The sequence below is a fragment of the Drosophila gunungcola genome, unplaced genomic scaffold, assembly GCF_025200985.1.
Source record: "Drosophila gunungcola strain Sukarami unplaced genomic scaffold, Dgunungcola_SK_2 000080F, whole genome shotgun sequence".
NCBI classification, from domain to species: Eukaryota; Metazoa; Arthropoda; class Insecta; order Diptera; family Drosophilidae; genus Drosophila; species Drosophila gunungcola.
In genome coordinates, this window is record NW_026453242.1 from 385,643 (window position 1) to 409,471 (window position 23,829).

The following is a 23,829-nucleotide window of genomic DNA, read 5'->3' on the forward strand; positions in this document are numbered from 1 at the left end:
AATTTAAATAATGCCTATCTTCATATCGATTTGTATGAGGTTTCACAAAATATTATGGCCTATTTCAATATCAGCGCCTTCCATACGGAATTGCGACCAGCAGTCTTTCAACACTTCTTAAAGAAACTTGTAATGGGAATCGGATGGTTGTAGGAACTATTTTAATGACATTATCATAGTAACGCATCGACCAAATTTCTTTCATTCCTTAGTATAATGGTATTTAATGTAAAGGCTCAGGCTTGGAGACTAAAGTAAAACTATTAAGGCCCGCCTTCTAAGAATTCGATGGTTAAAATTAGTAATTATTCAAATTGTATACAAAATTATTCTTAGATGATCGCTCCTTTGGAACAACTTATAGTTTTTTTTGTCAGCAACAACGTCTCACAGATTCGTAAAGAGCATCAAGTAAGGAAAACATTCAAATTATAAAGGGAAGAACTTTCTAAAATATATTACTGGCCTCTAAGACTTCTCAGACTGCAAGACAGAGCCGTTGTTGGAATAAATGATTTAGTTCGGCAGTTGTGGAAGGAGGAAAGAGTTCCGGAGAAAATTGAGTCCCAGAGTCATTTTTCCAAACATTCCAAGTATTTGTAGCCTCATCATTGCGTTCTGACAGAGGAGAGCACAAGAACTAAGCTAAGTGTCGTTGTTTAAAGGATCTGCTGTTTCATCATCAGGCCGATCCTTATGATATTTTTATAACGACTTACAATACAGCGACTACTATTCGTTACGTTCCTACAGTTTAGGTACATCTTTTCAGTGACTTTTACTGGTGACATCTGCAAAATGTACAGATGTGTTCAAATTGCTGGATCAAATAGTTATTTCCAATGTATACTGTGGCGTGGTTCCCCGCATCAGCCCATTTAAAATTTACAAGGTTGACACCGTAATGCCTGAGTCATTATTTTCAGTTCGAGATATGCAAAAATTGGCTGCTGATGAGAAATCATAATTTACCATCAGATCGAAGATTCTATTACAAGACTTTGATGAGGCAGACTTAATCACAGGAAGCTCAGGAAACCATGCATCAGACCGCATATATTTTGAGGAAGGGCAATTCCAAACTGCGCAATTCAATCAGCCAGCAGTAGCTCGAAAAATTTCTGATCAGGATAGGGAAACGTTGTAAATCTTATAAAAAAAAATCTAATTGAACTATAGCTTATGGCTTCCATATAAAAAAAAATGTTTGAAAAAAATTACTTTTTTATTTGGCAGTTTGCAACGGCAATAACAACGAAATATGCAACAATATATATATAGGAACAACAAAATCGAAACTAAAAACCAGACTAGCACAGCATAGATCGGACTTCAAAACTAGACACCATACGAACGCGCAAGAATAATCGCTCTCCGAACTTCGAAGAGGCGAGTATCTTAACACAAGAACACTATGTGAAACGATTCATCATAGAAATGCTACATATCATAAAAACACCTAAAGACATACGGATGAACTACAAAATGGACACTGAAAATTGCGCTCATGTATAAAGACATTTACTAGGGAAAGAAAAATTAAGAATTAGTTAACAACTCCACGTCACCGGACGCAGTCGTGTAAATTAAATGTATGTTAAATGCAAATTGTTCTTGTTTATTGAGAATATTAAAATTGTTGTTATACTTTTATAGTTGTACTGAAGACGGTTTGCCGAAGAGCATCCGAAATATATCGACAGAAGAACCCAAAATTAAAATTGTGTTATTTTTTCAACATCCTGACGTAAGCCGGCTAATAACCAATATTATTTGGAAATGTCGCCAAAACTAACTACATTCTTGAAAACATTAAAATTATGATTTACTTGCGTATATATTACTTATATTATATATAAAAGCATTGAAGCTACGATGATTTGCAGCTCTATTATTCGATAGTTCCTATGACAGCTATCGTTTTACGATTTTAATAGACTAAAAAGAACTGTCAAATTATTAATAAGTAAAAAGAATTAAAAAAAAAAATTAAAATTATATTAAAAAAAAATTTTTTTTATAATAGTTTTATTGCTTCTATGGAAGCTATATGATAATATAGTCGTTTGATTTTGATGAAATTTAAACCGAAATTCTGAAATATTTAACCATTACTGTATGTCGAAGAACTAAAAAAAATCCGATGGTTCCTATGGGAGCTATATGCTATGTACTACCTGCAATAGAAAGACAACTTTTGGGATAGTTTCATGCAGATAGCTTAAAAACTGAGAGACTAGTTGGCGTAGACAGATGGACAGACGGACAGACGATCATGGCTAGATCGACTCTCCAAGTAATGCTTATCAACATATATTTATAGCTTCGGAAATGTCTCCTTTACTGCGTTGCAAACTTCTGATTGATATTATAATATCCTCTGCAAAGGTATAATAAACCTTTTTTTAAATTCTGAGTACACACATACTCTTATAAAGACATAATGAAAACATTTTGTTTCTCTAGATCTTTTGGGTTATGTTCGGGGGATTTGGTGGAGTTTGAACTAAACTAATGAAAATATTGATATCCTAGTCAGTTGGCCTTTTAAAGGGGTTTCTAGATCCCGCCGCATTATACAGACATTTCTATTGTGTAAAAAGCTTTCAAAAACTTTTTCGAAAAAAGCTTTTACTCATTTAAAATTAACTCAACTTTGAAAATTATATCAACATGTACAATATCTGACAACACAAAAAACTCTTTGCGTCTACATAGAAACAGTCTATATTGTTCGCTCGTCAAGTTCTGAACGCCGATCTTTAAATAACAAATAATTTTTGGTGTGCTTATTAATAAGTTTAAACAAAACTATAGTTTTATGCACTTGACAACTTAAAGCGAAATACAATTAAATAGCAGTATAATTACAATTAAAAAAATTACACTGTGCTCAGATTTGGTTCGGTTGTGAAAGAAAATAATAAAATAGGTAACCAAGCAAAAATTCATTAACTAGAAAGTTATTTTTAATCATGCAGATGAAGAATAAATGGTTCTATAATATGGGAGCATATAAAAATGTACTTTTCCTTAACCATATACACATAAACATACAATCAGATGCTGATAAATTCATTTCAATCTAGTGTGTATCCATATGTACACTAAAAAATGCATGCACATGCATGAATTCACAGAAAAGCTTCCTTATTATATAAACATCACAGGTAGAGATTGTAAATAAGATTTTTTTTTAATTCAGGTGAATAACAAATAAATGAACAAAGCAATCCAAAACCAAAAAAATGTTTTTGACAGCAAAAATCATTTAGGTCACGGTTAAACTTTTGTTTTTTATGAGATTTTCCGCTGAATTTTTTCGATATATTCTATATAATAGAATAGATAAAACTAGCATGTTCGCTACAAGACTTAAGATTTAACATGCCGACTTCAATAATGCCTACGCAGCGCAAGTTTATTTCACAACTTGGCGACGCACATTAGTAAAATTAAACAGACACACGGTAACGTTCAGATATTGGGATCATTATTTCAAATTAAACATTTATTTCAGAAGAGTTTTGTTAAGAAATTAAGTCTATAAAATTAATTTACGCACTCTGACGTTAATTGTCTTGGGAGAAACTCGGTATTTAGCAGTGCGTTTTTAACAGAATAAGAGACAGAGAAAAGATTTTATAAGCAGTTTTGGAAAGGCCTTTTAAAATTGGTTAGCTGTGTAACGGGAATTTTATAGGCAAATCACTCTTCTATAGCGATTCTCATTGTTATACCATTGCAAATTGAATTGGTATGAAAACTGTTTAAAGTTCCTATTTTCAAAAGTAAGTACAAGTAAAATTAAATAAGAAAAAATTTTTATTTCAGCGGAACTAATAACTAGTTTCTGAAAATAGAACCCTAGAACCGACCAAAAGAACGAAAACAAGACATGGAATCTCTTAACTTAAATTGTTCAAATGAGTCCTCGGGACCATCAAGAAAAGGCAAATCCAAAAAATCAAAAGCGTATGAATATGATACCCAGAACATAAACATGGTAAGAAAATGTTAAACAAGTTAAGAAGAACAGATATATACTGAAAAAATTGTTCTTATTCTAATTCTGATTATATTTCTTAAGCAATGCAATATGCAAACAAGGGTGACACAGAATTTAACCAAATTTCAACAGAAACAAAAAAGAAAGCAAACTTTGGAAAGCCAAAGTTCATATACCCTTGCAGCTATTTCAAAAATTAAATTTTCTTGAAAACATTAAAATTATGATTTACTTGGGTATATGTTTAAAAACATTGAAGCTATGATGATTTCCAGCTCAATTATTCGATAGTTCCTATGGCAGCTATATGATATCGTTTTCCGATTTTAATTAAATTTAAGGTGTATTTCTAAACTGTCAAATTATTAATAAATCAAAAAGAATTTAAAAAAAATATTACAAAATATAAAAGTTACATTTTTTATACCCTTGCAGAGGGTATTACAATTTCAGTCAACGCAGTGAAGGAGACGTTTCCGACCCTATAAGGTATATATATATGCTTGATCAGCATCACTAGGAGAGTCGATCTAGCCATGTCCGTCTGTCCGTCCGTTTCTACGCAAACTAGTCTCTCAGTTTTAAAGCTATCTGCATAAAACATCCCAAAAGTTGTCTTTCTAATGCAGGTAGTACATAAGTCGGAACTAGCCGAATCGGCCGACTATAGCATTAAGCTCCCATAAAAACAATCGAAAAAAAAAATGAATAACTTTGCTGTTTTTTTAATATTTGTTTTGTTCTTCGACATATAGTAATGGTTAAATATTTCAGAATTACGGTTTAAATTTCATCTAAATCGGACCAGCAATATTATTGTTTCCATGGGAGCTATGTGATATAGTCGTCCAATTTGGATGAAATTTAAACCGTAATTCTAAAATATTTAAACATAACTATATGTCAAAGAACTAAAAAAAATTAAAAAACAGCAAAGATATATTTTTTTTATTAGTTTTTCCGATTGTTCCTATGGGAGTTATATGCTATAGTCGTCTAATCCGGAACGTTCCGACCTATGTACTACCTGCAATAGAAAGACAACTTTTGGGAAAGTTTCATTAAAAGTTTCTTTAAAACTGAGAGGCTAGTTTGCTTAAAAACGGACGGACAGACGGACATGGATAGATCGACTCTCCTAGTGATGCTGATCAAGAATATATATACTTTATAAGGTCGGAAATGTCTCCTTCACTGCGTTGCAAACTTCTGAGTGAAATTATAATACCGTCTGCAAGCGTATAGAAATTTGTATGTTTCCCCTGAAGTATTATATCGTGGCCATGAAATTTCGCGCACACTTTCCAATTAATTTATCACTACCTTCAGTTTTTAACATTATAAAATTAAACTAAAGATAAAGATTAAACAAAAAAGAATGTATTTTTCAACGTAAGAACTTCTGCCCTCAAACTTGATCCTCTTTTTGGTCTGTACCAACCCCGTTATAACACATAATATTAAAAATGTCCTATTTTTATTTTTTTTTTAGAAAAAAAGTTTCACTAAATTTGATGATCTTCAAAAACGTAATCTTATCCATGTACGTTCACGAGATTCTAAAAAAGCTCAAGAACTTTTTCGAGTAAGCCATATTTCATAAAATTAACTCATTACAATGCATAATAATAAAAGCTTGTCATAATTTATTTGATTATGCAACTTACGTTTTCCTATTATTTTATTTAGACTACAGTAGATGAACAACTTGACAACTGCCGTCAATGCAAAAAACCCGTTTACAAAATGGAGGAAATCATTCTTCAATTCAAGACGGGAATGAATATTTTTCATAAAACATGCTTACGCTGCAAGGACTGTAACAAGCAACTTAAGTGGGTATTATAAATATTGTTTTCCCTAATTATTTCTCGTTCTAAATATTTTAAATTATAACATTGTTTGTTGTTTACAAAATTCTTCATTTTGTAGCTTTATCGTTTTATTCGTTGTTACTGTAAATGCCTAGTGAAGCGGCCCCAATAGTCACAAACATATTATGTAGAGTGCTAGAATAATGACTGAATAATTATTTTATTTAGACTACAGTAGAAGAACAACTTGACAACTGCCGTCAATGCAAAAAACCCGTTTACAAAGTGGAGGAAATCATTCTTATAAATATTGTTTTCCCTATTTATTTCTCGTTCTAAATATTTTAAATCATAACATTATTTGTTGTTAACAAAATTCTTCATTTTGTAGTCTTATCGTTTTATTCGTTGTTACTGTTTATGCCTAGTGAAGCGGCCCCAAAAGTCACAAACATATTATGTATAGTGTTAGAATAATGACTGAATAATAAAAAAACACAATATAAAATATTTACAATATATGAGCACAGACAGCATTATTGGTGGTATATCTATAAAGATGTTAGGCATTTTTTATACTTAGAGGCACCAAAACATTTTTTAAAAACCCCTTAATATGTCGCCACACCAGCTGAAAATTGTCAGCCATGGACCGAGAGTTCTTAAGATTACCTAAATTTCAGCATAAACAGTAGTTTGTTGGTTTTAAAACATAAAAGTTGTATATAATTATTTATTTTGTTATATGGCGGTTTTTGTGTTATTCTGAACAACGTGTAAAAATTATAAACCTTTTTTGTATTAATCAGCATTAACAAAATTTATCAATTCGTCTATCAGTCTGTTTCTACGCAATCCAGACTTTAAGTCTTTTTTATTTGCGGTTAATATATAAGTCCGAACGAACCGGATTACGCCTCTATGTCATATAGCTACTATAGAAACAAATCCAGAAGGTGGATGGATCTCTGTAGAAATACGCTATTAGTGACATTTTTCTCCCTTTTTTTCCCAATTGTTCTTGTGGAAGCTATGTTTTTTTTTTTTGTTGTTTCCCGATTGTTGCTATGGAGCTATATTATATAGTCGTCCGATTCGGTTCGTTCCGACTTATATTCTGCAATGGGAAAAATGAAAATACTTCTTTTGTTTAACATAAGGGCATACAAAATTGAATATTATGGTTTAATTTTTGGGAAAGCTTCAAGGGAATATAGACTTCGGCTAACGGAAGCTTGGTTTTTATAAAATGTTTATGCGTATAATCTCACTTCGCCAGTAGATATACAAATCTTCTTAATAGTTGAGTTGCCTGTTTTCGAGACGTTTGGCATATTGCGGTCAAAAAATCGGCGTTGATCAGGTTCAAGAATGGCTAGAGGAAGAGATAATTAAGCCTAGTGTACCCGAGTTTGCGTCGCCAGTGGTTGACGTGAAAATTGCAAGTAAGAGTATTAAAGTGCAGAAATTTAAAAGAGTTCTGAAAGTGGCGTAAAGAAATTGCATGCGTATAAATTGGAGTAAATGTCAGGTTCTGAAGCGGAAGGTTTATTTTCTGGGCTATGTAGCTGAGAATAGAAAAGTTAAGCCAGGCGATGAAAAGACTCGAGCAGTACGCGATTTTCCAATTCCGCGTGATAAAAAGGAAGTCCAAAGATTTTAAGGATTGACGTCGTATTTTCGAAGGCTTGTGGAACAATATGCTATAATTGCCAAACCGTTGTCCGACCTGTTGCGCAAAGAGGTGAAGTTTGAGTTTTAAGATAAACATTTAGCAGCATTCGAAAAGTTCGGACTCGGACTAGTCTTGCTTCGGACAGATTCCAAGGGTAACTTGTGTCATCCAGTTTTTTACATATGTTGTAAAACCAAGCATTGCGAACCAAAGTATCATTTCTATGAGCTTGAAGTGTTAGCAGTCATTGGAGCCTTGATAACGGGGCGAGTGTACGTCTTAGGGAAAAAGTGCGGACTTTTTGTGATTGTAGAAGGTTTTCTAAGTATGTGTGGGTGCATCCTTTTCAAAGTACAGGGGTTGAAGACGTTACTTATTTGGAGCGCCAGGCTGTTTGTTTTGGAAACCCGAACAGGAAAGCTTCAGACCGTGGAGGTGCATTCACATCCCATCTTTTTAAGGAGTACTGCGATCTAGAGAAAAGTAAGCAATTGCTTATAGCGGCAGGCGTACCTGCCGATTCTTTGCCAGAATCTCGTAGATAACAGTTGAGAAAAGCATATATATTTATGTTACGTTTAAGCAAAACCGTCGATTGTTAATTAAAGGCAATTATTAAGTACAATATTAAAGTCAGCATCCTTTATTAAGAGAGGAACTATTGCAAAAGTTAAATATTGGTATAAAACAGTAAGCCCTAGAGTAAGCACTAGATTATGTGATCCAATTTTAAGAGTGAACCAAAAATTTGTTTGTATATACATTCTTTTGTTTTATTATCGCCCACAGAGCTGATAGCTATAACGTTCATGATGGAAGCCTATACTGTTCTATGCATTTTAAACTGATATTCGCACCAAGGATAGTTTATGAAGAATTTACACCACGAAAAGCGGAACTTATAATACGTGAAAACCAACCAATTGAGTTACCACCTGATGTCGCAAGAGGTACAAATTATTTTAAGTCTTTGATTTGCAGATAGCTTTAAAACTGACTAATTTGCGTAGAAACGGTTGAACAGACGGATGTGTCCATCCAGACAGGCAGACGGACCTGGCTAGACCTGCTGATCAAGAATATATTTAAATTATAGGGTCGGAAATATTATCTTTGCTGCGTTGCAAATTTCTGGAAGCGAACTCCGGAATGAACTTGCGACAGTAAGAGCAAAATCGAACAAACGATCGCACTTCCTTTTCGCTATAAGGCGGCGGCCACTCAACGACTTTCCAAATCTTTTCCGGACATGTCATTACTTTTTGTTGCTCACGATATGACCCAGCTTATTTACTTCGGTCCGGAAGATTTGACACTTTCGTGGACTTAGCTTCAGTCCCGCGCCTTGCAATGCCTCAAATACTCTCTGCAAGTGGACCAAATGATCCTCTGGGGTACTAGAGTGCACCGCGGAGAGCATTAACCGCTCAAAGGTGGCGGGGCATTGGTCATCACGGCATCACTTTAGATTCGACGAGGCCGGCGTCGCAAGTAAAAGAATTCTTGGGCCAGAATTCCTCGTCCATTTCCACCTGCCAATAGCCGCTCTGAAGATCCATGGTAGAGAACCAACGGGCACCATGCATTGTGGTTAAAATGTCGTCTATTCTTGGGAGGGGATGTCGCTTAAACGTCGATATTTTATGAAGAACCGGGTGGTGCCGTCCTTTTTCGAACTAGGACGACCGGCGATGGCCACGGACTGGTGGAGGGGCGGATAATGCTTTTGAGTTCCATATCGGCAACCAACTGATACACCACTAGTTGCGATCCACTAGTTGTTTAATGACGTGGCTGGTTAAATTGGTGTGCCCCGAGTCATCATCATGTTGGCGAACTCGCTGGGATAGCAAGGTCACCTATACCGATTGAAGGTGAACGGGTAAGTTCGGGGGTACCCTATCATCGAGGGGTGTCTTCCGTGTGCTGATGCGAGTCGGTTTCAAAAAGCTTCACGGATTCCATTTGTCCCACTATTGTCTGCGATGGCAGCAAATAGCACTGCGCGCTGAGAATAACTTTAGGTGGCAATTGAGAATAAACTCCACGTCTCAACATCGCCACCGGTAGCTTTTCCTGAAAGCGGCATCGAACCGTCACGTGAGAGTTGCTGCATGGCTGTATCCTGGTTACAGTCGAAAACAGCATATTCAGTTTTTCGGTGCAAATAGCGGCAGAGACCCCCAATAAAATCGAAGATGAAGAGCCCTCACATCCATGGTGGCCTGATAGCGCAACAGGAAGTCCATGCCCAGCAGGCATTCACTAGGAGGAATTCGTGCTTAATTGGTCGACCGGAAATCACAAGATTGGGTAAACTTGGTAGTCGTTGTTGCAGATCCTGATCGTTCGGTAGGGTTACTGCGGAGCCGCTGTCGCCGATAAGTCGTACAAGAAACTTCTGTAAAAATATCAAACAGTGTGAATTTTGGCCACCAAAGGCACTACAAGTATACTTAGCCTTGGCGGGAAGGAGCACCTGGTTCCCGCCATGATCATCTTTTTTAAAAGAACTAACTTTATTTTGATTCTCCTAAGCTGAGGCCGTTGAGCTATAGCCCTGATAGCCCTTACTACGCCAGTGGTTATTATCTTTTATGCCTTTAATCCTTAAGGTCAGCACGCGGTCGGGATGACGACGTCATCCCCACAGAGGAAAGAGAATTAAGGGGGCAGGATGGTTTATAATTTGTTTTTTTCCCGATTGTTCCTATGGGAGCTATATGCTATAGTCGTCCGATTGTTCCTATGGGAGCTATATGCTATAGTCGTCCGATCCGGCTCGTTCCGACTTATAAAATACCTGCAATAGAAAGACAACTTTTTGGAAAGTTTCATGCAGATAGCTTTAAAACTGAGAGACGAGTTTGCGTAGAAAAGGACGGACAGACGGACATGGCTATATTGACTCTTCTAGTGATACTGATCAAGAATATATATACTTTATAGGGAAATGCGTTGCAAAATTCTGACTGAAATTATAATACCCTCTGCAAGGGTATAAAAATGGTCAAAGTGTTCAAGGTGCTGCTGGTGGTAAAAATAAACTTTCAGTTGTTCTCCATAGGAAACAATTATTTGTTTCTCGATTTACCCCCGAAACCACATCTGATGATATTATGGAGTTTATTCAAGAAAAATACCCATCTGCAAACATTACAGTTGAACCCTGTCTGTCTGTATGAACGTTGAGATCTCGCAAACTATAAAAGCTAAAGATTTGGGACTTGGGATTCAGATTCTAATATTTCTTAAGCAGCGCTAGTTTATTCCAAAACGAAGCCACGCCCACTCTAAATCCCACAAATCGTGAATGAATTTACTGGCACTCTGAGACAAGCTAGAAAGTAGGTGTTAGTTAGACACAAAAATCAAGCTTTTATTTTAAAAGTTATGAAGGTTATGAAGTCCTCTGCCGCCGCGCTGCCCCTCCTCTGGTTCCCCTCTGCCCCTGCTCGGCCGGTGTTCTGACGGTAATCGACAAAACGAAAGAACTGTATGCGGGGTGGGGGTGCTGCACGCACTTACCTTCTAGTGCTGTCTATGCTGTTTGACAGATGACGCCAGCTAAACTTCGATTGTTTTGTAGGAGGAATACTTAGTTTGAAGTTTTTTGGCTGAGTAACGGGTATCTAATAGTCAGGAAACTCGACTACAGCTTTCTGTCTTGTTTACGAGCCCAGCAGCTCGGGCGAAAAAATTTAAAAAAATGTAATGTATGTTGCAGCCTCCGACAAACCAAATCTTGGACTTGACGAACTTCAGCAACTTAACGTGCGCTCAAAATTTAAGGTGTTTGAAAATGTCTGCAACGAACAAAATAATCACTTACAAGAACGTCAAGATACCGCTATTACACTTAGCAAGTCAATAAAGACCACGCTTAACAAGCTTCATAAGCTCGGGATCCCAAATTCCGAATCAGAAAAATTAGATGAAATTAACAACATTGATAACTCGATTACGGAAGACGATATGGATATGGACCTTTTTTGCTCCAGAAAAGACATTGAAAAGGAAAGACCTGTGGGCTTAGGAGAAGCGATGAACGATATAAGATTGAAATTTGAGCAAGGAGAAGTAATTACAAAAGAAGAACGTCGCGAAGAAAGAAAGCAGGAAATACAGAGCATACGATCTCGTCTGTTTTTGGGTAAACAAGCAAAAATAAAAGAAATGTACCAACTAGCTGTAGCTGAATCAGAACAAGGCGTTTCTTCGGTCGGTAAAACCCCCGATATTAATGTTATTAAGCCCACTCAACTTATAAAGGATCGCTTTGAGAATGGCGCAGTTTTTAACGATAAACAAGTTCAATCAGAAGAAACCACTTGTGGTATGCAGGCAGATGCGGATGTTTTTGAATCTGGTATGTGTATAGTAACTATAAATATGATACATTTTTTGATTCACAACTTAAATCCTTAATTTCAAATCCAGCCATAAGCAAGGCATCACGAAGTATTTTTATGGAGCTTGACGCAAATATATCATCTCATTTAAGCAACAAATGTATTCAAAATAACCGTATTCAAAATAATAAAGTTTCAAAGCAGAATCAAATGTGTCTAGAGGTAAGTCTAAAATATGATTATCTCTCGTTTTCTACCTAAAGTTTCAAAAATACACAGAATACTAATGTTGACGTTATCAAATCCGACTCAAAGCCACAAGAAGTTAAAGTTACCACTGAAGAGTTAACAGAAAGGTTCAAATTTTTTGAAACATATTCGCCTACCGAAAATACAAAAAAAAAATTTCGCATAACCCCACCACGTGAGGGTGTTGTGATGTTGCCAACTCTTGATTCAGACACGGATGGTCCAGCTCGATCGTCCTCATTTAATGATAACGTCTTACAGAAAACCAAAACAACATCAAAAATTTTAAGTAAGTTTCGCGAAATAGAAGAACAAAAAATGAATGATAAAATAAAGGAAAGAAACCCGAAACCAATGAAGTGCTTTACTCCACCACCTGAAAGCGGTAACAATTTTAACAGATCCGATTCTGAAGAAGAGACCGACAGTGAAAGCGAACAGAATAGTGCTGACGATGAAAAGGATTTTGAAAATGTTACGCCTAACTCTATTAGTAAGGATCAGTCGCTATGTGAGGTACGTTTTACGGAAATTCCCGTTGTAACTAAATAACATAAATGATAAAAAGTTTTTTTTCATTACTTTAATACTTTTTTTCATAACCAAAGTTTAGAGACAAATTGTAAAATTAGATCTGCTAAGAACAATAGTCATTGAGTTGTACCCAAAAGTAAAGCTTTTTATCTTTTACAGGCTCAGAATGCAGCTCGTGCCAAACAATTACGAGCGAAGTTTGAAAAATGGCAAATTAACGAAATAGAACGCGAGCTCAACGAAGGACGCGAAAACGTATATTCACAACTCATTTCAAATGAACCGATTGAAAGCGCAAAAAAGTAAGATCTAACAATCGTTTCAAAAACTATGCCTGGTAAAGTTCTTTTAATTTTAGAATACGGGAACGATTTGAAAATATGAAATCCTTTGACACCCATCTGGAGAACACGCCAAAAACTCAAATTAACCGTTTTGTTGTAGGTGTCAAAAAGTAAATCAATTTTTTCAGCTTAAAGTTATTTTAGTAACCCGATGACGAAATATCGCTAAAATCAAACGCATCGGAAAAAGAGGATCCCCCAGAAGTTTCAAAATGATACCTTATATTTTATGTATTATTTTATCTTATATAAATAAACATTTGACATTTTAAATGTGGCAAATACAATATGGTTATAATACTTTATTCTATAGCTTTATCCATGAATTCCAAGAATCGTTTGGCATACTGTTCAGGGTCACATGTAGATATTCCATCTACATTACTGCCATATTTAACAGTTTTGGCTGCTTTAGCTGCCTGAAATATGAAAAAGTGACAGTTAAACTAAGAAATCGAATTTGTTTTAACTTTAACTTTAAGTACCTGCTTTTTTACGCCGTACTGAGTAAGAACGTCAATAATTGCTATAAAGTAGATTTCGCGTTTTTCTGCAATAAAATTGTATTATATATGTACCAAATATGAGTAAAATAGCGGCTTGTTTGCTTTACATTAAAATTCAAGTAGAAGGCAGCTCTTTGCTAACGGTATTATAAAAATAACACTAGTTAAGAGCACTGGCATACAAATTTATTCGGTCCAATTAAATTCTCAAATTTAAAAACTGGCACTTATTTTTGTATGGTACCATTTATTTGATTAATCGCAAATCCAAAAACCCATTAAACTCAGCAATCCGCTGGTAAATCAAATTTAAGCAGATTTTTCTGTCTGAAATAAACGGCTATTTTTGAACAGGGTTCTACCCGGTAGCCTTTTTAAACCTGCTAATGGCACTTAACATTTGCCTTCACAGCTTCACCAAAAAAATGTATAATATAGATTTACCGGATTGTTGAGATTTATAGCTTGTTGGTTCTCTTTCCATCTTTAAAGGGGGTATAGTTTTAAATTTTTTTTTTACATTTTTATTTATTCTTTTGTATTTCCCAGCGCGACAAGTGCGTACTTATATAAAGTGCGCTAGTCACATTGAATGGCATACAAAAAAAGATCTACTAATGTTAACTGTTAAACTTATAAATTGTGAAACCCTTTTAATTGTTTTGAGGCGACACTATTAAATACAACATTTACTTTTCCTTAATTTAAGCATCACTATTACCAAATATAAGGTCAAGTAAAAAGTAATCCACTATTTTATTTGTCAATAAATATTAAACTTTAAAATTAATTTTGTCATTTTCCATTTTGCAAAGAATTAGTTGACATACGGTACTATAACAAGCTCGCACTTCTTTGTGTGAGTAATTTCCACGGCGAAACTTGTCAGTGTGTGTGCGGTTTTACTATGTTCGTGTCGGCCTCTGCCGCCGCACTGCTGCTGCTCTGCCGAGTTGACCTTAGCCTATACTCCAAAGATAGACCTTTGCTATCATTGCTCTAAACTGACTTTGTTACTTGTGTGTGACAGTTTTTTTTAAATTACCATAAGGCAGTTTTGAGCAACCATGATTTATATTGATTCAATCTGCTAGTGCTGTTTCGACATATTAATTGTATATCTATCCATTTTACCAAGTGTAGTGATAAGACAAATATTAATATAAATTTACCTTCAATACTTGGAATGTCATATATATCAACCTCGTAAACGACTTCTTTATACTGCGCACCTCTTGGAGAATCTGGAGGCGTGTTGTACGTCCAGCTAAGACGATAAGAAATACTGAATAATAACTGACTTCATATATAATAACTTTTATTTACCGTTCGCCGCTGTCGCATTCCTCGCTCTCGCTGTTCTCACTACGACCGGCAGCTGGAACATTATCTCCTTGTAAGGCTTCCTCCTCCGCACGCACACAGTCGTGCACGCCAACCAATAATGAGTAGTCCATGATGTGCAACTTCGTCAGAAGCTGTATTAAAATTGGTATATGTATATTACAAAGGCAATTACTATCTTTAGGCTATTCGCCTGCGGGTTTAGATCTTCATTGGCTCACGTTTTCACATTCTGCCAAAAGTGAAATTATATTATATTGAAGCTCACATAAGAAAACCGTGGTCAATAATTTTTATCGGTATTTCGTCAGTTTAATAAAGCGTGCCAATAAGCCTCGATTATTAAATATTAGGGGCCTATCCCTTGTTCTTAATTTTGTTCGGATTGACTTGAAATTTTAAGGAAGTAAATCGGTTTCCAAATTAAAATCGATGAAATCCTTCAGAGATCAAGCCTTGATTTTGCGTTGTAGAAGCCCTGATTCAAAAAATTACACTCAAAAACTTTGTATGGTACCATTTTTTTTAAGTATAAATAACTTTTTTCACCTGTTTCATGACCATTTTAATTTTTATCTCAAGTTCTGCTTAACCGATTTCTTTAGCATATATCACAAGAAATAGATCATTCTTTAACTTTCCCTAACATGTTATTAGGAAATGTTTGCTTGTATAAATGCTAGGGCTAGATTAAGTTTGAATAAATTGCTAAAACTGAAGTTTCGGCAACATAAAATAATTCTTCTAGAGGATTTCATCGGTTTAAATTTGTAAACCAGTGTTATTAAATAATTAAACTTGAAAAATATATGAAATCGTATTCCGATTTTAATAACATTAAAAGCGTTATTCTGAATTATTCAACCAATAAAAAGAGAAGTTAAATTTTTTTCACTTATGTACTACCTGCAATAGAAAAGTCGTCTGACTTTTGGGAAAGTTTCATGCAGTATCTTTAATACTGAGGGACTAGTTTGCGTAGAAACAGACGGACGGACGGTCAGACGGAAAATGCGATATCGACTCTCCTAGTGATGCTGATCAGGAATATGTAAATCCTTTTGAAGGTCGGAAAGTCTCACTCACTGCGTTGCAAACTTCTGACTGAAATTATTATACCCTCGAATCCTGCTTGAATGCATTTTTCAATTTGTATCATTTTTTTTTAGATGATATTTTTAATTATGTATAAAAATATAAATATATATATATTTTTAAAAAGAGATCAGGCATACAGTATTTATAGGTGCTCGTGTTTTTGCCAAACTGACTTCTTAGTAAATAATGCTTCTTACATATGTAGCTTAAGTTAGTTTTTTTTGTGGTTTATGTTGCCGCAACAGCCTTAAGTGCCGTGCCCCTTCCTAGCCGCCCTCGCGTACGTGGAAATCGCCAAGCTTTTAAGTTAAAGTTTAACAACATTTTTAACTTTGTTTTTTTTACTATGAAATCAGGCTGGCATTACCGTTTTGTTTTTACATTTTGTTTTGTTAGCTGATCATCAAAAAGAAATTAATAATTTTTGGTTATTAGTTTTTAAAAGTATGTTAAAAAATAATCCTAAATCTGTAATATTTTTAATAGGTTTTGTAGTTTTCAAAATATAAACAAAATTATTTTAATTTAATACGTTGAGTTATTTTGTTTTTAAACATATATAAAAACAACATAAAAAATTAAACAACAAACCAAAAACACATTAAAAATACAAAAAAAAAATTAAAAACCAAAGGAAACTTAAAAATAAAAACAAACAAAAAAAATCATAAAAAAACATACAAGCAAATAAAAATGCAACAAAATATAATAAAGGCAAACAAATTTTAAAGTAAAACAAACAAACTAGAAATAAATACAGAATACAGTTATTGTCTGAAGCCAGATTTGAACTCGCGCTGTCCTTCCTAATAGACGGGAACTTTGACCTCTACACTACGATGCCACTTAGGAGGCGGTCGACAAGATATGATGTTAACACTTAGATTTGCAGGAGCGGGTTAAAAAAAAACACTAGCACAAACAAAGCGTCAAACAGAGACAATGCACTCTATGAAATTCGTGGGTCCACATCGAAAATCCACGCTAAAAATGTTGTTTTCCATTCGGTTGTTTGAGCGTTACGCATCTTAGTGTATTAAAGTGTAGTCGGAAGAACGGTCGGATCAAGAATATATGTATGTACTTTAAAGGGTCGGAAAAGTCTTCAGCGCTGTAAACTTCTGACTAAAATTATAATACCCTCTGCAAGGGTATTTAAGATCTATATAATTATGATTTTGAGCTTATTTGAATAAGCGGTAGATATGCCAAACCAATTTGATTATGACATATTCTTAATGGCTTTTCTTAGTAAAATGGAAACATAAGCAATGGTATTAAACTCAATAATAATTTGTTTTTGATCAGGGGTCACAATTCAATATCCAAGCCATATGGTCATGGCGTAGGTGTACTTTAAGATTTGTTTTAGCTTTAGTTAAAAAAAAAACTTCTCATATCAAACAAAAACACCTCGAGGTAAGAATAAAGTGACGATCGAACTTTTAACTCCATATAGGTCGGATTTCAAATTAATATATATTTTACCAAAACTTAAACTTTTTTATTTGATTAGTTTTGTAATCGGCACAAAACTGCACAAAAAATTCAGTCATGATACTTAACAATGTTTGATAATCTTCACCTTGTTCTTACAATGACGAGAAGTGTTATTTGTTTGATAATAATTGCTAATTCAAAATCTCCCTTGGGGTAACTACAAATGAAGATGAAGTGTGCTTATAAGCATTAGAAGAAAGTTTTTTACAATTTCTTACGTCTATATCGTTGTTTAAGGTGTCCATCAGTTTCACTTTTGCTTCTTTTCCAATGTCTAATTTCACTTTTTGTTTAATGAAATCATTATCCTTGAAAGTCGGCAAATGTTTTTCAAGTTCCTTCTCCGATGCTTCCCGATCCACGGTACTACCTTTTAAATCAAACTTTCTATAAAATAAATGTTTGGCTATACATATCAGCAGCGTAACTTTTAACAGTTTTCATACTTGTGAATTGTCAAGTGCGAGCTGAAAACATTCCTCATAACAACGAAGTAGTATTGCACGCTTTCTACAGTGATCCGATACATTCCCAAGTATTGCGGTAAAAGTGTTTTTCCATGCCTCTCAACAATGTACTAAAAAATGTAAAAAAAATATACTTTTTTCTATCAATAATTTAAACTTTACTCACCGGGTGATATTGCTTTAAAAACGCGTGCATACGCTCAATTTCTTCAGATGTTAAGCTTTTAATAATAAAAAACCTATCATAACTTTGATAAAATTGTGCTCCTGACTTTCCAGACGAGTCTATTTGTATAGGCTGTGAACGAGTTAACGACTCGCGGTAGTCAACATCATCAACTCCAAATCTTTCACGCAAATTCCGAAACACGAGCGGGCAATATTCTTTTACTTTGAAATGCGACGGCATATTTTCTCTTTAAGAGTTAATAACATCGATAAAAAAATATATCCTCAATACATGTACATATAGATGTTTAATTTTCTTACTTGTTGAACAGGTGATTATCCACCTTGATTTTTGAGTAAGCACGAAAGTCGTCTGGCAGCAACATTACAGGTATGTTTACATGACTTAATTCATTAATCTGGAATTATTAAAAATTTTGTTGATCTCCGCTTTTTATGTGATCTTTAATAACATACAGTGTGATTTATTCCCCACATGAACACACTTAAAATCGGTTCGTTGGCTCTAAATAGTTTAACTTTTTGATGCTTTACCCTAAAGTGCTTCTTTTTCAAAATGCGGGGCTGCGATGTCGATGAGATCTTTTTATCCATAGTGTGGCTGGCTAATTCGTCTTGAAAATATATAAAAAGATAAAAAGTACATATATAAACATTTTTAAAACAATATTGGAAAAAAAGCAAAACATATTAAAGAAAATATACTTTACAGTCGATGTACAGCGGGCTAAAAATGTGTACGAGCATTTTTTAAAAGGTATACTTTAATTTTTTTTCCCACCGCATATGTATGTGTATGTACTTAACAAATTCAATTAACAAACATTTGTACATACATATGAACGAATTCATTTTGTTTACTAATATATGAAAAAAAAATTGGTGGTATTGTAATCACATATAAATTACATTTTATTAAAACCCAATGCACTCCGCTTTCATAATCAATTATCTTGACTTGTGGCAATGTCAAGTATTTTCGCTTCCACTTCCTTAAGATTTAATCAATGTCAACTTTCTTGCGTTCCGAGAAAATAGTTTACATAAATTTTAAGAATGATGGCTGAGTCGATAAGACCAGATATGTAATAACTTGATCGTGCCTATCGTGTTTTATATAACAATGTAAAAAGCGCTGTTTCCACCTAAAATATAATGACATATTTTTAATACTTGATCTCTATACAATTTGGTTTCGGTGTTTTCATTGAGTTGTGGAATGATACTCAGACCAACAACTGGTATTGATAGAAATAATTTGGGGGTTCATTAAACAACTAAATTGCTTAATTGTGGAATACCGGTCAGCTGTTCTACACAAATTTTTTGACATACATTTTTCCATTGTTTTATTTAATGGCCTAGTCCCACTGAGCACCATCCACAATCTCTTTCAAAGATGGTCCGTAAGGTTTTGCGTGCCAAAAATTTCCCGGTTATTCCTTGACGGTGGAATTTACGTTCTTAATTTCACCTCTAAAGTTTCGGCGAACTAGAGCCGTTTCTGTGAAATAGAAGCGTAGTCGAAAGAGATGAGGGCTTGCAAGGTTAATGCTCCTCCAGGTAGCAATTTGAATACAGACTAGATACAAGCCACTTAAAAGTTCAGATAACCATTTAACACTTAATCCATAGCAATAAACTAAAATAAGAGCCGGACTCTTGGTGGACAGTGGAAGATTGATGGCGGCTCTGTGGAAATACCACTCCACCATCCATTAAAAATTCCAAACGTTTCGCTTGGATGGGCCCTGTGGGACTGGGCTATTACTGAGCATGCATTTTTGGAGTTATTAGATCGCAACCTGGAGATTTTCTCGGTTGTAGCTGCGCTTTTATAATTTTTATGACTTCGCATGGTGGAAATGCAATTGGTTCGGCAATAGGAAAGTCGTCTTCTGCTTGCTATCTTTTATTACGCACGTTTGTTGCCGGATTTGGCTGGAACACATTTTGAAGGTGGGTAGCGAATGTGTCGGCTATGTCTTTGTCGCTTCGTGCCCAGCAGCCTGCAGAGTTCCTTATTGGCGTAACCGTTACTGTTGGAGGGCTCAGTGCTGATTGGGCCTTCCATTGTGGGAATTTTGAGCTGGATGGAGATAGTTGCTCTATATAGCGCTTTTGGGATCTGTCTTCTTCTTGTCGTAGTGCCTTGGTGATTCGATGTAAAACTTCTTTTAACTGTTTCTTTGCAGACGGTGATCGAAGTAATTGCTATTCGCGCCGGGAACGACGCTTTGCCAGAACTAGCTGCTCTATTTCAGCACTCGTGTGCTTTGTGTTATGAGTTGCGTTTTGCCTTTGTGGTGTTGCGATTCGAGCCGCTACCAAAATGTATGCAGCTTACTAGGTAAGTTAAATAAGTTGTTTTCATTTATTCATTTCATTCTATTCGACATTAGTATTTACATGCTTCATTTCAGAATCAGAATGTAAGCGAAACAAACATAAAGAACAAACAAAAGTAGCAAAAATTAATTAATTAATGCATAATGTATCATAAGCGTTCAGCAGAACAAACCTGATCAGTAGCTACCCAAATAAATCGGAAAGAAAATATTTAAAAATTTTGTTTTTCTTTTCCAACATCACCACATGACCTTGAGACATTAACCATTGGAAAGGTATCAAAGAATCATCAAAGACTCATTGTTTCAGGTGATTTTAATATTTTCTCTCCTAATGGCAAGCCTCTAAGGGATTCAAATACGTTCAATTCAAAAAGTGCATATGAGTTTTTTCACCTTCCTCTTAGTCAAGTCAACTCTGTTGTCAACTCAAATGGCAAGCATCTCTAATTTCGTTTTATTCATAAACGATTTACCTTTATTACTAGAGTGCACTTCTCCAATGTAGGCTGATGATGTCAAAATCTGTATGGACATTAAAACTATTGACTTGCAAATCCATTTGCAAAATAATCATAATAAACTAAAATCCTGGTGCGTTGTTAATGGCATTTTATCGTTCTGATTCATTGGTATCCAATTGACCGAACCAAATCGAACGTACTTCAAACACAACAAACTTAAGCGTCCTCTTTAACCTTAATTTATATTTTACCGATCAGTGTGCCGACCACTGCCCTAGGTCATCTGTGTCTATAAATCAGGGGCACAATGAGCACAATTGTTTTGTAAATGCAAAATGCTTAGGGAGATGTGAGGACCGGCACAATGAGCAAGCTTGCTGGCTCGATTTGCTGTACACTAACAAAAAAATACCAAATGCACTGTCGTAAGGCAGATTTGAGTACCCCTGCTATAAATGTATTGAAAATCTTAACCTATTTTTATTTAAAAATGTGTTAATATCTTATCAAACAAGACCTCTTGCCGAGGTAAGATCAAAGTGACGAACGCACCTTCAACTCCAAAAATTGTTACTATCCAATTTTGTGAAATTTTTGAAGAAATTTGGTTTGCCGAAATTTTCTTTCTTTCTTGATCCCGTCAAAAATGGTGTCAAAATAAATTTTAAATGTTACTCGTCGAGTAAATGGGTATATTGTTTCCATTCGTCGATCTGAGAACTTTATTGTTTTTAAACATACACGCATAAAAATCGAAAAATAGTCTATAACGACATTTAAAATTTGTGTTTTAGCTGCAAGAGTATATAAACATCGACTTAAACATCGACTTTGGTTCATATCTTACTTACTAACATTTTTCTCACCGCTATTAAAAGCACGATATTTCTGTGATCACTTACTGTCATTTTCTCACCACTATTAAAAGCTCTAGCCATGTTATGAAATTTTTGGTTTTCATTTGTGGATCCGCCTGTTTGGCAGCAATGACGCGTGCATATGTGCGTGGATTTGAAAAATAGTTAAATACAAAATTGTTCTAATTTACATACACATTGGAAATATAACATTCCCAATTTTTAAATAAATGAGCATTTGTTTAATACTTCAATCGCAAATATGACGGAGTCTGGAATCGATTTGGGCTTTGATATGGAGTTCGATTTAAATATTAGTCTGCTAAATGATAACGACAATATGGATTTTCTACCAAATGTTACGGTAGCAGGAAGTTCCGAAAATGTGGAATTCTACAAATTAAAGTCATCAACTCGGTGTTTACGATCTGATGAAATGTAAGTAACTTGTAATAGTACATGTATATTCAATCTACGTTGTCAATGCGTAAGCGCATGTTAATTAATATTTTCATGATCGATATACATACGTACATTTGTATAATGATATGTTTATATACATACAGTTGAGTGTGTACAAGCATGATGATATTATTTGATGTATGATTAGCGCATTTTTATAATCTTATCACACAATCATATGTATGTAAGCGCATAGATACTTATGTATGTATGGTATGTATGTATGTATGTACGAGTATAAACACACACATACACAAAAAAAAAACACAAAACCGAGATTTTGTGATATATATGTACATACAGAAATATGTACATCTACAATAAAGTTAGTGAGAATCTACGTAGTACGTTCATATGCACATATTCTAACATATGTACGTACATAAACAAATAAACACCTTGTATGTACATATGGAAGCAATGCAACGTTTAACAGACAATTTGATCAGTAATGGATTTTTAAAATAATAAAGAGCGAAATAGCTCAGGCATACTAACGCGAAATATCTATCGATAACTGAATTGGCTCGATAACTCCGAATAGGCGTTAGCACTTCGAAACAGATGGTCTTTGTTTTGATTTTTATATTGAAAACATAAAATTTAGGATTAATACATAGATGAGCCGCATATATGATAAATAACAACAAAATTTTAAATTTACTAGAAATATCTCAAATAAGTTATATGTAGACAATGATCACCTAGGTACCATTTTTTTTATTATATTTTACCTTTTACCTTACCTAGGTAAATGATTTTATTTGTCTTAAAAATTTCGGATAAACTTCCAAAAAGACCCATTTTTAAATTTTCAGGATCCATGTATTTTGCGGTAAGTTTGCGACAAGACCGATTTTTTTTGTTAACAAAAACCTATAATATCCACTTTATAAAACATCCTTTGAATAAAAGTGTAAGATCCAGTCGAAATACACATATTAAGTAAAGTGCCTTTTTGCATAAAGCCTGTAGCTTTCGAGAAAAATTAAGAAAACTTGGGGCTTCAAACTGTCATTTTAAAATGAACGCTCAGTTAATTGAACCGGTCTGGCATCACCAAACTTTTATCGATTATTGCTAATAATCGATAATCTAAGGTTGCCGCATATTTAACGCTTGCCGCTTGATAAAATTGTAGTTTAACATCATAATTTTTTTATATATATTACCGTGATGGTTTTTGATGTATAATATTTACATTTAGTTGCAAACGTTTTTTAGAAATATTTGTGTTAAAATATATTTAAGTTTTGTTATTATTTTCTGTTTGTTATGTTAATTTTTGCTGATATGTTGAAGGGTGCGGGAAGAGAGAAGGGGGTTGTAAAAAAGCGCCGTAAGCAAAAAATTTTTATTAATTATTATTATTATTGTTATATTTAATATTCAGTAGCACAAGAATTTGTTAGATTTTTGTTTAAAAATGTTCAATTTTTGTTTGTTTCTGTTTGTTATCTTTTTTTAATGCAGATAAGGTGATAATGTATCGATAATGTATCGAGCAAGCAAGTTTGCTAATTTTGTACCGTTATTTTACAATAAATCGGTCTTGTCGAAAACTTTGACCATTTTTATTCGTAATCTAAAATTTGCAAATGATCGGACCTTGGGCTT

The 23,829-nt window shown here is 34.4% G+C and overlaps 2 protein-coding genes across 5 annotated transcripts; one reads left to right on the forward strand and one right to left on the reverse strand.

The window, feature by feature from the left end:
- Positions 1-2,710: 2,710 nt before the first annotated feature.
- Positions 2,711-13,264, forward strand: LOC128264827 (uncharacterized). Of its 3 annotated transcripts, none has more exons than XM_053000535.1 (10): positions 2,711-2,932; positions 3,835-4,006; positions 5,502-5,594; positions 5,699-5,844; positions 8,288-8,448; positions 11,226-11,867; positions 11,939-12,072; positions 12,130-12,615; positions 12,793-12,935; positions 12,992-13,264. In XM_053000535.1, the coding sequence occupies exons 2-10, from the start codon at positions 3,899-3,901 to the stop codon at positions 13,089-13,091; spliced, it is 2,013 nt and encodes a 670-aa protein (XP_052856495.1). In that variant the 5' UTR covers positions 2,711-2,932; positions 3,835-3,898; the 3' UTR covers positions 13,092-13,264. The 3 variants fall into 3 exon arrangements, with proteins under 3 accessions (XP_052856495.1, XP_052856496.1, XP_052856497.1); XM_053000536.1 differs by having other exon boundaries at positions 5,502-5,552; XM_053000537.1 differs by lacking the exon at positions 5,502-5,594.
- On the reverse strand, positions 13,183-19,160 carry LOC128264833 (phosphatidylinositol 5-phosphate 4-kinase type-2 beta). Of its 2 annotated transcripts, none has more exons than XM_053000548.1 (10): positions 18,991-19,160; positions 18,538-18,695; positions 18,382-18,479; positions 18,059-18,308; positions 17,872-18,002; positions 17,644-17,812; positions 14,810-14,961; positions 14,656-14,750; positions 13,463-13,527; positions 13,183-13,396 (listed from the first exon to the last, which is right to left on the reverse strand). In XM_053000548.1, exons 2-10 carry the CDS (start codon positions 18,673-18,675, stop codon positions 13,280-13,282), a joined length of 1,215 nt encoding a protein of 404 aa, XP_052856508.1. In that variant the 5' UTR covers positions 18,676-18,695; positions 18,991-19,160; the 3' UTR covers positions 13,183-13,279. The 2 variants fall into 2 exon arrangements, with proteins under 2 accessions (XP_052856508.1, XP_052856507.1); XM_053000547.1 differs by lacking the exon at positions 18,991-19,160 and adding an exon at positions 18,792-18,812.
- Between the last annotated feature and the right edge of the window lie 4,669 nt (positions 19,161-23,829).